At 43.9% G+C, this 12,845-nt stretch overlaps 1 protein-coding gene across 1 annotated transcript; it reads right to left on the minus strand.

The window, feature by feature from the left end:
• Nucleotides 1-10,586: 10,586 nt before the first annotated feature.
• Nucleotides 10,587-12,291, minus strand: LOC146630073 (zinc finger MYM-type protein 1-like). Its single transcript, XM_085355579.1, has one exon. The coding sequence runs from the start codon at nucleotides 12,261-12,263 to the stop codon at nucleotides 10,650-10,652; it is 1,614 nt and encodes a 537-aa protein (XP_085211705.1). The 5' UTR covers nucleotides 12,264-12,291; the 3' UTR covers nucleotides 10,587-10,649.
• Between the last annotated feature and the right edge of the window lie 554 nt (nucleotides 12,292-12,845).

Genomic DNA, 12,845 nt, shown 5'->3' on the forward strand with positions numbered 1-12,845 from the left:
TTTTTTTTTTTTTTTTTTTTTTGCATGATCAGTGGTATAAAATCAAAGGACACTGTGTACAGTGATTAAAATTGCCAAAAATATTTACAGTTTACAATCTGCACATTCATTTTAGACTTTTTCAAATAATAAGTTGTTCATTTTCTGCAAATGGTAAAACATCTTGTTAGGACCCTTTACAGTGACTTCCACACAATATATCTATACTGTCTGCACAATTTATTAATACCAGTGTATGCAGGTGGAGCTCCTGCCAATACAAAAGTAATCTTTTAGCAGTTTATGACAAGAACAAAGGAGGAGTGCAGTCAAAGAAGAAAGCGGGAAACATCAGTGGTGTGAGAAATGCTGAGCACAGTCTTACTTGTACTTGCTTTTAATCCTCCAGAGTTTAGAAATACATTTTCTCATTATGGCATTATTGTCTTTTTTTAAATATATATATATATATATATATATATATATATATATATATATATATATATATATATATATATATATATATATATATATATTAGGGGTGCAACGATACACAAAATTCACGGTTCGGTTCGGTTCGATACTTTGGTGTCACGGTTCGATGTTTTTTCGATACAAAATTTGTCATTTATTAAAATTATAAATATATATTTTAACTCAAAAGTACAGTTTTTAAATTTAACCCTAACCCTTGTGCGTGTTTTTTATTTTGACAGCGAATACGCACCTGCGGACCACTTATGTGCAGCCCTGGTTATTTAGCTCGTCATATTGCAGCCACAGAAATTCTTTTGTCCATGAAACCATAAAGCTGCACTTTCTTTTTGCCTTATAGTCTGATTTGTCATAACTTCTCCGTTTTGTGGTAAGCTTTTCTTTGGCTGTCACTTCTTCACCCTGACCTGTCTTATTTGGCTCAGCAGAACTAAAATATATATCTGTCTGTGAAGGTTCTCAGTCATCCAGGTCATTGTAGTCAAATATATATCCTGCTGCTTTTACACACGCACTCACATAAGCTCAGCGATTCTCTGCGTGATCAACCTCTCACATGTTTAAGCTTGCTGCGGGAGATTTCACTTGTCATGTTTGCATAGTAAGCTAACGATTAATAAGACGATGTCAGAGGAATTGGTGCACAAATTATCATCACTCACAGATCAGTGCTGTCGCTCTCTATACACAGTTCGCGCGATTGCAAAGTGAAAGCAAAAAAACAAGCGCAAATTCAAACGCGATTTCAATATGTCACATATTGACAGTGGCTCACCGATGCCAATGACATAATTACCCAGCTACATTTCTGAAAGAATGCAAAAGCATTGACATATATTTTTCCTTCCTACAAAAGCCCGACGGGCAGGGCAGAGATAGATTTTGGTACCCCGACTGAAAAAATCGCTAGCCCCGGGACGTCGGGCTAGCGATATTGCGAGCCCTGTATCTGATTGAGGAATCATGCATCTTTGGAAAAGAGAGTTTATTACAGAGAAATGTCTCTTTCCAAAATAAAAGCTATACTATCCGCTTCTTCTGGGCTATATTCTCAGCAGCATAAGGAGAATCATGTGCTAACAGCTGTCTAAATGACTCGGCTAAAGTTAGTAGCATGCTTGCTTGTTTTTTTTCTGCTTCCACCTGTCTTTGCACTAGGATGATGTCAGCGTAAATGTGCAGTCATATTCGTTGTGTTCCCACTAGTGCTTTCAGGTTAATCTCGTTGAAATGACCTTAACGCCACAACACGGCAAATCTCCGTTAACGAGCTACCGCCGATCGCCCGTGCATGGGGCTAGACGGCCAACACGTTAACGAGCTAACTGCGCTAACACACTAGTTCCCACCCATGTAATTGAGCATTGCATGGCACATCCAACATACTGTTTTACTTTAGTCCATGACTCGCTTACCTTCAGGGTCATACATCACATGAAAACCAAAATAATTCCAAACGCCAGATCTGAATGAGGGTGGGGGAGGTCCATCTTGTAAGGAGAGCTTAACTTCTGTCTCGCTAGCTTGCCCTGCGCTCTTCCTTCTGACGATGCTGTCTGTGTTGAGCGCTCAGTGAATCTGCGTTCGACTACTCCGCCTAGGCTGCACTGTCGACCCTAGGCGGAGCAGTCGAACGCAGATTCACTGAGCGCTCAACACAGACAGCATCGTCAGAAGTAAAGTTGATAAAATAAATTACAAATTTTGTATTGTTCGATACATATGCGTACCGAACCGAAAGCACTGTATCGAACGGTTCAATATCGATACGAATATCGTTGCACCCCTAATATATATATATATATATATATATATATATATATGGAGCAGCTGGATAGCGTAGTGGTTAAACTACACGCCTTTGGAACAGAGGATCGCAAGTTCGATTCCTGCCTGGGGCGTCTGTATCCAGTAAGGGTCCTAAGGCTAGACCCCCTATGCTAAGCAAGCCTACCGCAGACATGAGCGAGACAGATAAATATGAAGGCATGCCGGCTCGGACGTCGCCCGGATCAACAAGGTCCGCGTCAGGTGTTGAGGAACCAGGGCACCCTGACGAAAAGTGGGCTACTGGAACAAGAAGGCATCGGTGGGCAAGGGACGAAAACAGGGCGTTGTTGGAATGCTACTACGCAAGTAACCCCGGCGGAAGGGGCTACATGAATAGGATGAGGGACCTATGGATTCTTCGATACCCAACATCCACAATGACGGCGAAACAACTAGTAGCTCAGTGTTCCAACATTCGAAAGAAGGGACTGCTCTCACAGCTAGAGATTGACGAGGTACAACACAAATGCTACGGCAAGGAGGAGTCAGGACGCCAGGTCAGGGGGGAGATATCATCACCCCCACCCGAGATTGGGTACATAGCCCCAAGTGCGATAGGAGAAGGATCGTTGAGTGCGAGAGGAACTGACCTGAAAAATAGGATCATGGCCAAGCTTGAAACCTGGATCCCCCGTAGCCGGTTACCAAGATTACGTGAAGTACCCTCAGAAGGTCTGCTAGATGATGTTAATGCAGCACTACGGGCAATACCTACAACCACGATTACCGACACTAACAAGCTGATCTACAATACGGCAGCAGTGATCAGTGAGATGCTTGGCTACAAGTTGAACAGCCACAAGGGGCAGTACCCTCCATGGAGAAGGAGGCTAGAGGGCAAGATCAAAGTAGCACGGAGGGAGGTTAGCCAACTAACAGAGTTGCAGAAAGGTGCGACAAATAAGGTGCCTAAGAAATACAGCAAGCTGTCCATACCTGAGGCCGTGGAAACTGCCAAGCAAAGACTCACAGCCTTGGCCAGCCGCTTGAGGAGGTACACCAGAGAGATAGAAGGCAGGAGAATAAACCAGCTGTTCTCCACAGAACCAGCAAAGGTGTACTCTCAGTGGCAAGGGAACAATAAGAGAACAGCACCACCAAGGCTGGAGACGGAGCAATACTGGAAGAGCATATGGGAGAAGGATGCAACCCATAACGGCAATGCTCAGTGGCTAGTGGATCTGAGGGCAGACCACAGCGACCTCCCTGAACAGGGTCCAGTAACCATCACAGTGGCAGATATCCAAGAAAGGGTCTCCAGTATGAAGAGTTGGACAGCACCAGGGCCCGACATGGTTCACGCCTACTGGCTGAAGAAGCTGACTGCACTCCACGAGCGTCTGGCAGCACAAATGAACCAGCTGCTAGTTAACGAGAGACACCCGGAATGGCTAACTGAAGGCCGGACGGTCCTGATCCCCAAGGACCCCAAGAAGGGACCGGTCCCCTCCAACTACCGACCAATAACCTGCCTCAGTACTACATGGAAGCTCCTGTCAGGCATCATATCGGCTAAGATGAACAGGCACATGGGTCAATACATGAGCGGGACACAGAAAGGAATTGGCAAGAATACCAGAGGTGCAAAACACCAGCTACTGGTAGACAGAACAATCAGCCGAGACTGCAAGACCAGACTGACCAACCTGTGCACTGCCTGGATTGATTACAAGAAGGCCTATGACTCAATGCCCCACAGCTGGATACTGGAATGCCTAGAATTGTACAAGATCAATGGGACCCTAAGAGCCTTCATCAGGAACTCAATGGGGATGTGGCGTACAACACTAGAGGCCAACTCCAAGCCCATAGCACAAGTTACCATCAAGTGCGGGATCTACCAAGGAGATGCTCTGTCCCCACTGCTGTTCTGCATAGGCCTGAACCCCCTCAGTGAGATCATTAACAAGACTGGCTACGGATACCGACTACGGAACGGAGCAGTTGTCAGCCACCTCCTGTACATGGATGACATCAAGCTGTATGCCAAGAGTGAACGAGACATCGATTCACTGATCCACACTACCAGGCTATACAGCAATGACATTGGAATGTCGTTCGGACTGGAGAAGTGTAGTCGGATGGTAACAAAGAGAGGGAAGGTAGTCAGAACTGAGGGGATTGAACTACCAGAAGGCAACATTGCAGACATAGAGGACAGTTACAAGTACCTGGGGATCCCGCAGGCAAATGGGAACCATGAAGAGGCCGCTAGAAAAGCTGCAACCACCAAGTACCTGCAGAGGGTCAGGCAAGTCCTGAGGAGTCAGCTGAATGGTAAGAACAAGATCCGGGCCATCAACACATACGCCCTGCCCGTGATCAGGTACCCTGCTGGGGTAATAAGCTGGCCAAAGGAGGAGATAGAAGCCACTGACATAAAGACAAGAAAGCTCCTGACCATGCATGGAGGGTTTCACCCCAAGTCCAGCACCCTGAGGCTGTACGCTAAGCGGAAGGAAGGGGGCCGGGGACTGGTGAGTGTCAGCACCACAGTCCAGGATGAGACAAGGAACATCCAAGAATACATTGGGAAGATGGCCCCAACTGACCGAGTGCTCAGTGAATACCTCAGGCAGCAGAAACCCAAGAAAGAGGAGGGAGACGAGGAACCATCATGGAAGGACAGGCCCCTGCACGGTATGTACCACCGGCAGATAGAGGAGGTGGCTGATATCCAGAAATCCTACCAGTGGCTGGACAAAGCTGGACTGAAAGACAGCACAGAGGCACTAATCATGGCAGCACAAGAACAAGCTCTGAGTACAAGATCCATAGAGGCTGGGGTCTATCACACCAGGCAAGACCCCAGGTGCAGGCTGTGTAAAGATGCCCCAGAGACAATCCAGCACATAACAGCAGGGTGCAAGATGCTAGCAGGCAAGGCATACATGGAACGCCATAACCAAGTGGCCGGCATAGTGTACAGGAACATCTGTGCCGAGTATAACCTGGAAGTCCCGAGGTCAAAATGGGAGATGCCCCCAAGGGTGGTGGAGAATGACCGAGCTAAGATCCTGTGGGACTTCCAGATACAGACGGACAAAATGGTGGTGGCTAACCAACCGGACATAGTGGTGGTAGACAAACAGAAGAAGACGGCCGTAGTGATCGATGTAGCGGTTCCGAATGACAGCAATATCAGGAAGAAGGAACACGAGAAGCTGGAGAAATACCAAGGGCTCAGAGAAGAGCTCGAGAGGATGTGGAGGGTGAAGGTAACGGTGGTCCCCGTGGTAATCGGAGCACTAGGTGCGGTGACTCCCAAGCTAGGCGAGTGGCTCCAGCAGATCCCGGGAATAACATCGGAGATCTCTGTCCAGAAGAGCGCAGTCCTGGGAACTGCTAAGATACTGCGCAGGACCCTCAAGCTCCCAGGCCTCTGGTAGAGGACCCGAGCTTGAAGGATAAACCGCCCGCAGGGGCGTGCTGGGTGTTTTTTATATATATATATAATTATTAGTAATCATAATAGTTAGCATGCCTTGTTTATATGTATGTTATGGAAGAAGATGGCTGCTAAAGAGACAGTCTTAAGAAATACTGATGCACAAGCAGGGGCTATGCAAGTACTTGCATGTAATAACATTTTGAAATGAATTCTAAATTTTGCTGCGAGCCAAGAAGGCAGAAAAAGAAAGTGGGTTTTATTTTCCACAGACCAAAAACATGAACTATCAAAAACAAGTGCTGCAAAGTAATTTAAACACGTTTTTTTTAGAGATATGAACTATAATGTAGACACATTTTTTGGGGAAGCCAGGTGTGTTTGTGTGTTTCCAGCTCAGGAGCTTGACAGTTAAAGCAACAGGTAGCATGTGACAGCCTTTAATAAGGTCTGACAATCAGTGTTCGATACACCTCGAGGCAAACAGGATCCAAACAAGCCAAACAGTTGGTGCTCAGATCGAAAATGTGTCTGTCACAAAAACTGCTAAATTATTTAACGCAGCAAAGAAGTAAACAGTATTTGGCAAAGGGGTGGGGATGATTGGGGGGGTCAAAGCTTGCTGGCAAGGAGAGACTGATGTTTCACAGAAAAGGTGCAGAGAAAGTGCTAAAATGTATAGGGTTTGGTGCATTTACCAAACCCTATACAGGTGCTATAAAGGTGATGTCACTCTTTCATTTCTTCCCTACCTTTAAAAAAAAGCCAGAGGGTGTCTGCACCTGACAGTTAACTGTTACTGTGTGTTTTACTGCAGTATGTGTTGTACCTTAATGGTGCAACTCCTGGAAGTCTTTAGGCCAGAAGAGTTCTGCAAGCTAATGTATAATTGAAGAAAGACTTTCACAGTCTAAGATAACACCCTGCACACACACTGCAGCTTGAATTCAAAACAGCTGTTGTGACCACCACAATGAGGATCAGCACCTCACTTGACCTTCCAAGTGAGCAGATTTAAACATCATTAAATGGTAATGTGGACTTCTTGAGCCGGGAGAGCCAAGGAGATATCCATCTCCTTCAGTCCCCCAGTGTGCTAGGAGCATTCTCCTGTAAAAAAAAAAAAGGAATCTGATATGTTCGGACACAGTTCAGGAAAGGTATGACAGCATTTCACAGAGGACTGACAGTGGTATGAAGAGAGGGGGGCTTCTCTCTTCTCTCAAGAATTTATTTAATGCATTTCCATCCCGTACACCACAGCAGGATAATGGCATGCTTATCCAATGTAGTGTATTACTTTGGTAAGAACAACTGCTGGACGTTGATATCTGAATTCTATGTATATACATCCTGCATGGATGATATAGAAGATGAAATATTGTGCTGCCTTTTCACTTTGAATACAGCATTTTGTACTATATTTAAACATTTAAGTTGTCTGTATGATTTAAAACCAATCATTAAGGAAGAACAGTTAAATGAATGTTTTTTTTAATTAAAAGTGCATTTGCATTCAGTCTAGGTTATTGTAGGTATGTTGGGTTTTAAATATTTTCTCAAACGGTTACTTTTGCATTGCCCTTTTTTAAGACAGTAGCTACAGGGACAGACAGGTGATATGACCGAAAGATCAGGGGAGTGACATGCAATAAAGTGCTGGCCAGACCAAAATTGAACTGGGCACGCTCTTGATGGCATTTGTGCCCTCGTGGTATGTACCCTCATCACGAGGCTATAGAGTTATCCTGAGCCTACACATTTGTATTATAAAACATTAATAAAGAGAGTATTTTGCCCGTGTTCTTTTCTTCCCCCTGCCTTTTACAGCCAGTTGCTTTGTGACTAATGACATTAACAGTAAATCAGTTCTTCTTCTTCCACAATGTGTCTTCCATCCTATCTTCCTCCACTCACCCCCAACCGGTCATGGCTGCTGCAGGTTTCTTCCTTTTAAAAGGAAGTTTTTCTTTCCCACTCTCACCAAAGGCTCAAAATAGGTGGTTTGATTCCTGGGGATTTCCTTCAATTACTGAAGGGTCTTTACAGTATAAATCACCTGAAGGCAACTGCTGTTGTAATATGGAAAAAAATATACAAATTGAATTAAATTAAATTGAATCTTCTTGTGCTTCTTTTTACATAAAAATGGACCAGCTCAAGAAGACGACGTTCATGAACACGGTTGTTCTACAAATGCCAAAAAGCCCCAAAACAAAGTAAACCGAGACACAGAACTAACCACTGCTATAACACAGCCCTTCAACACGAGTCCAAAGCAGCCCCCGTCTCCTTTACTCAGAGGTAATACCAAGCTCTGCACTGTGGGTCAAATACACAACTGGAGCTATTAACTAGGCCTAGCTAATGGTTCTGACATTCTCAACATCACCATCATTGCCAGTGAGTGTGTGACCAAACTGATTCACTGGATTCACTGATCGTATTGAGGATGTGAACGTCTGAATCTGTTTGATATGGTTCCCTCATGTGTTTCCACTCTATATTTAAAAAGTGATATTGTAACCCGCGAGTCTCTCTGTGCATTAAACATACTGTTAGTCCTCCATGACTAACAGTATGTGAGAGGTCGTGTTGTTCCTGCTGCAGCCCAGTTGCTGTGTCTGAATGGCCATCATATTTGTTTTACCCCTCTAAAATGTTTAATCTGTTTCCCTTATAGTTAAACAGTGTTTGAGAAAAAAACAAACTAAAAGCTTAAAAAAGCACCTTTTTGTAATATGTAGCTAAGCAATATGCAAAACGTCAACAATATATGACAACCAGTGACTCACTTGTCTCATGGCAACAAAAAAGCCATTTTTAGTGAGTGGCACAATACTTAGTCTAAGTTATTGGAAATATCAGTGAGTAGTATTGTCCCCAAAAATGTGTTAAACTGTTCTGAGTGCTTTGCGTATCCCTCAGCAGCCATGCCATTCAGACATTAAAACCACGTATGTCCCATGTGGAGCACTGAAATGAGGGTTTGTTCATGTTTATAAACCAAGCCTCTTTATTCTTAAATACAGACGCTTGTGATTTCCAGAACATGTGTCTGAAATGGTATGGTAATTCATTTTTACTGCACTGTAACAAATACTTGGAAAACAAGCACAGACATGACACACAGGAGTCAAAGATATTGAAATTCAGATGCGATCTAGTTTCCATTGTTCACACGTGCAAAAATTGAAAAGAAAAGCCTGAAAATTTCAGTTCACTGCAAGTGAAATTTAAAATTGGACCTTCTACAACGCACTTTGGCAGGTTTGTATGCACAAAAGCACACACACTATGAAATAGAAAAAGAAAAATGGATTTGGATGAACACATTCTTGTTAACCCCAGTGTCCCCAGTGCAGAGTCCTTTAAGGTATTCAGCCTTTAAACTGTAACACGGGTTTGGGTTCAGTGTCAACTTTTGGCCTCATTCCATTTCCTCTCTATTACATTTTGACCTCACATTAGAGGGCTGAAACTTCACTTGCCGCACGTTGGCATTGGTACCCGCTGCTGTTAGTCATCATCCCCTCAGAACAAACAGTAAATGTGATTTTAAATTGAGTATGCTGTAGACGGCTGAACAATTTCCACAAAAACATGTAGACACTGATTGGGCCACACCGCTCTCTGCAATCACTGGCCTGGTTTTTCTCATTCGCAGAAGAAGAAAGGGGGATATATGATCTGTGTTTTGCTCAGGTTGAAAACCAGCCGCTGCTTTGTGTACTCAAGGAGAGGTGAATTATATTGGCAGAGGAGCATTGGACAAACATGAAACAGTACTCGGACCAACTTGTATGTTTTATGATGTTAAAAAGCCAAAGAAGTAACACTATTTGTGTGGGATTTACCTAAACGCAAAACCAGTGTAGTAGTACAATAAGTAAGGGTAAGCTATGCGTGGAAAAAGTATCTGATCATCGGCATACAATCATCCTGGTGCAGGTCCTCCTTGTTCTGCTGAGTTTGGGATTTCTGTTTGTTTTGTTCTTGTTTTTTATTCTTTCTTGTTGTTTGTTTCTGGTGATATTTAGCTTGTTTTCTGTTTAGTTTTTAATATTACAATTCAATTCAATTTTATTTATATAGCGCCAAATCACAACAAAAGTCGCCTCAAGTCATAATGACCCCAGTGTTTTCCAGCCTGCGTTAGCTCTACCTTGTAACATCCGCTTCTACCCTCACGGTTGCATCAAATAAACCTTGTCTTGCGTGTAGCTTTTGTCATTTTTGGTTGGACCCTGTCAGCTTGCTGCAGCTTTTCTGTGTAAAGTTTGCATGTTGTCTCTGGTCCTGAATGTTTTGTCTTTGGGTACTCCAACTTCCCTCCACAGCCCAAAGACAAGCATGTGCATTTAATTGGTGATTGTAAATTGGCAGTAAATGTGAATAGTGGTCTGTGTCTTTGGTAACCCTGGTGCCTGTCTGGGGTTACCTTTTGTTCTATGGCCACTGGGATTTCTGTGAATTGGACGAGTGGTATGGATGGACGGATGGCACCTGAACTTTATCATTTTTTCAGGTCTTGCATTAGTTTTACTTCCTTCCTTTACTCTGATTCTCTTCACCTGTGTGTAACTTCTATTTTCCTTTTGTCCTTTGTTCATTCCCAGGCTTCTTGTGTTTTTTTTGTTTATTTCTCAGAGTTTTGTGCAGGGGCGTCACTAGGTTTTAAGGACAGGGGGGGCTTAGCCCCCAAGAGATGCACACGACATGAACGAACGTAGTGAATGAGCACAAAATTTCACAAACAGAAAACAAAGACTGAGAAATTGTTTTCCTACTTTTTTGGACAGATTAAACATCCTAGGCCACCAATAGATCTATTGTTTTATTTCAGTCTGCTTTATAATACAGTACAACAAAAAAACAGAGGAAATGTGTTTGCTGCATCAATAACAAGAAAAAAACTGAAAATAAAAAAGTACATTTTTCTGGCTGCAATCACCAGTTACTTGGTGGGTGGAAGCATCAAAGAATGACGTCTGTTTTTAAGAGTGGCAAATCGGTCAATCACTCTGTTGTGACTCAGATGCTGAAGCGTGTCTTTTTCAATAGACATGACTGCAAGACTGTGAAGTCTTTTCTGACCCATTGTTTGACGCAGCCAGGAGTGCAGCCGACGCAGTGCACTAAAGGACCGTTCGCACGAGCAGCTGCTGACAGGCACTGTTAGGGCAACTTGGATGGTTGCCTTCAGAGAGGGAAACATGTCTGAATCAAGGAGGTTGTACACAGACAACATATTTTTGGGTGGACATCCAGCCTCTGTTTTCCGGGTAAGAAAGTTTCTGGCCACCAGAACCTCCTCTTTTTTCAGGTCAAGTCTGTAGTGCTTTGCAAGTTCATTCAAGTGTGGTTCACTCAAGAAGTTCTCAGATTTAGGACTGCATGCCTGGACGCCTTTTAGCAGCCCTGCATCTACACTGCAAAATCTTTGATCAAGCTCGCCAACCATCCGATCCACACAAGGGAAAAGTAACTCTCTTTTCAATGTGTCTGAGTTGTTCAATTCAGTGCGTGAACCCACAGTTGCCTCCAGGACAAAATCCTCCATTTTCCTCTGTTTGTGCCTTGTCTTGGCACCTGGTTCAGGGATACTGTGGGTGTTACACAGGGCCTTGGTTTTCTCATACAGCTCTGTAGCAAATGCATCTGAGTGTTTGCCCTTAAGTGTGTCACACACAGCTTGTTTGCAGATAAAAGCTTCTGCCAGGTCTAAAGTCTCTTTCTGCAGGAATTTGTGGAGTCCTTCGGTTACAGACAGAATCGACTGAAACATCAGTAGTGCATAGACTGCTGAGAACTTGTAGAGCTTTGCTCTGAGACCAACAGCTATGGGGGATCCAATTGCAGATAGGCACTCCAAAATGGCAGGCAATGTCTCAAGAACTGCACTGATTGATCGCAACTGACATGCCCAGAGAGTGTTTGAAAGTTGCACAAGCTCAGTTTTTGTCAATCCAAGCTTTGCCTGAGTCTCCATGAACTTATGATGATTGACTAGGGAGGTGCTGAAGAAAGAATACACACACTCCAACAAGCTGAAAAGCTCCACAGCCTCTGGGACAGCCTTGCAAGTATTGCACAAAACCAGGTTGAGTTGATGAGCATAACAATGCACATAGATAGCCTCAGGATGGAGCCTTCTAAAATGTGCTTGTACACCTCCAGTGGAGCCACTCATAACGGCTGCACCATCATATGTTTGTGCTACACACTTAAGCTCTGCAAGACCATAGTTTTGGATCTGCTGCTGAATCTCATTTGCAATGGACTGGGCATCAAATGATTTTATCTCTGCAAGTGCAAGGAAACGCTCCTTCACTGCCCCCTCTGACACGTACCTGACACAAACAGCTAACTGCTCTGCCTTTTTATCCCTTGCCTCATCCACCATGATGGAATAGACTTTAGACTTTGTCATTTCAGATACAATGACACTAGTAACTTCCTGGGCACAACAGTCAATCATGTCATTCTGGGATGTTGGTGAGATATACTGTGCATTTGATGGGGGATTATGTTTTTGAAGAAAAGGATCAAACTCCTTCAAAAGCTCCATGCATGCAAGAAAATTCCCTCTGTTTGGGCTGTCTTCACCTTCATCATGGCCACGAAAAGGGAGTCCCTGTCTCCCTAACATAGAGGTGACTGCAACAATTCGTCTGAGATACTCTCTTCTTTCGACTATCTCACTCACATTTGCAGTTGCTATCATCTGTGCAACGTTTCCCTGTTTGCTAGTTCCCTGGTAGCTTTTCCATGTAACAACACTGTCCTTATGTGTTTGTGCCATCTCATGCTTGCCAAAGATGACTAAAGCTTTCTTCCAGTTCTTGCAACCGTTACTGACCAAACTATCATGTTTGATGTTTTTGCCAAACACTCTACATGGGAAGCAGAAAGCTGCATTCTGGTTGACTGAATATTCTAACCAGTTGTGCTTTTCAAACCAGCTGTGGTTAAATGCTCGCTTCTGTGTACCAAAAGTATCAGCTGGATAGCTCTTCAGCTTCACCTGTCTGGGCCCTGTGTCTTTGTCACCTAAATCAAACCCTGTAGTAGAATGAGTTGCTGCAGCTGCTTCATCATTTTCCCTCTCTTGGCCTGTTTGCTCTCCTCTCTCTGTAATAACTTGATCTTC

The sequence above is a fragment of the Diplotaxodon limnothrissa genome, linkage group LG6 (assembly GCF_057381915.1).
Source record: "Diplotaxodon limnothrissa isolate DT_005_m linkage group LG6, D_limnothrissa_male_GT1.1, whole genome shotgun sequence".
In the NCBI taxonomy this organism is placed as follows: domain Eukaryota; kingdom Metazoa; phylum Chordata; class Actinopteri; order Cichliformes; family Cichlidae; genus Diplotaxodon; species Diplotaxodon limnothrissa.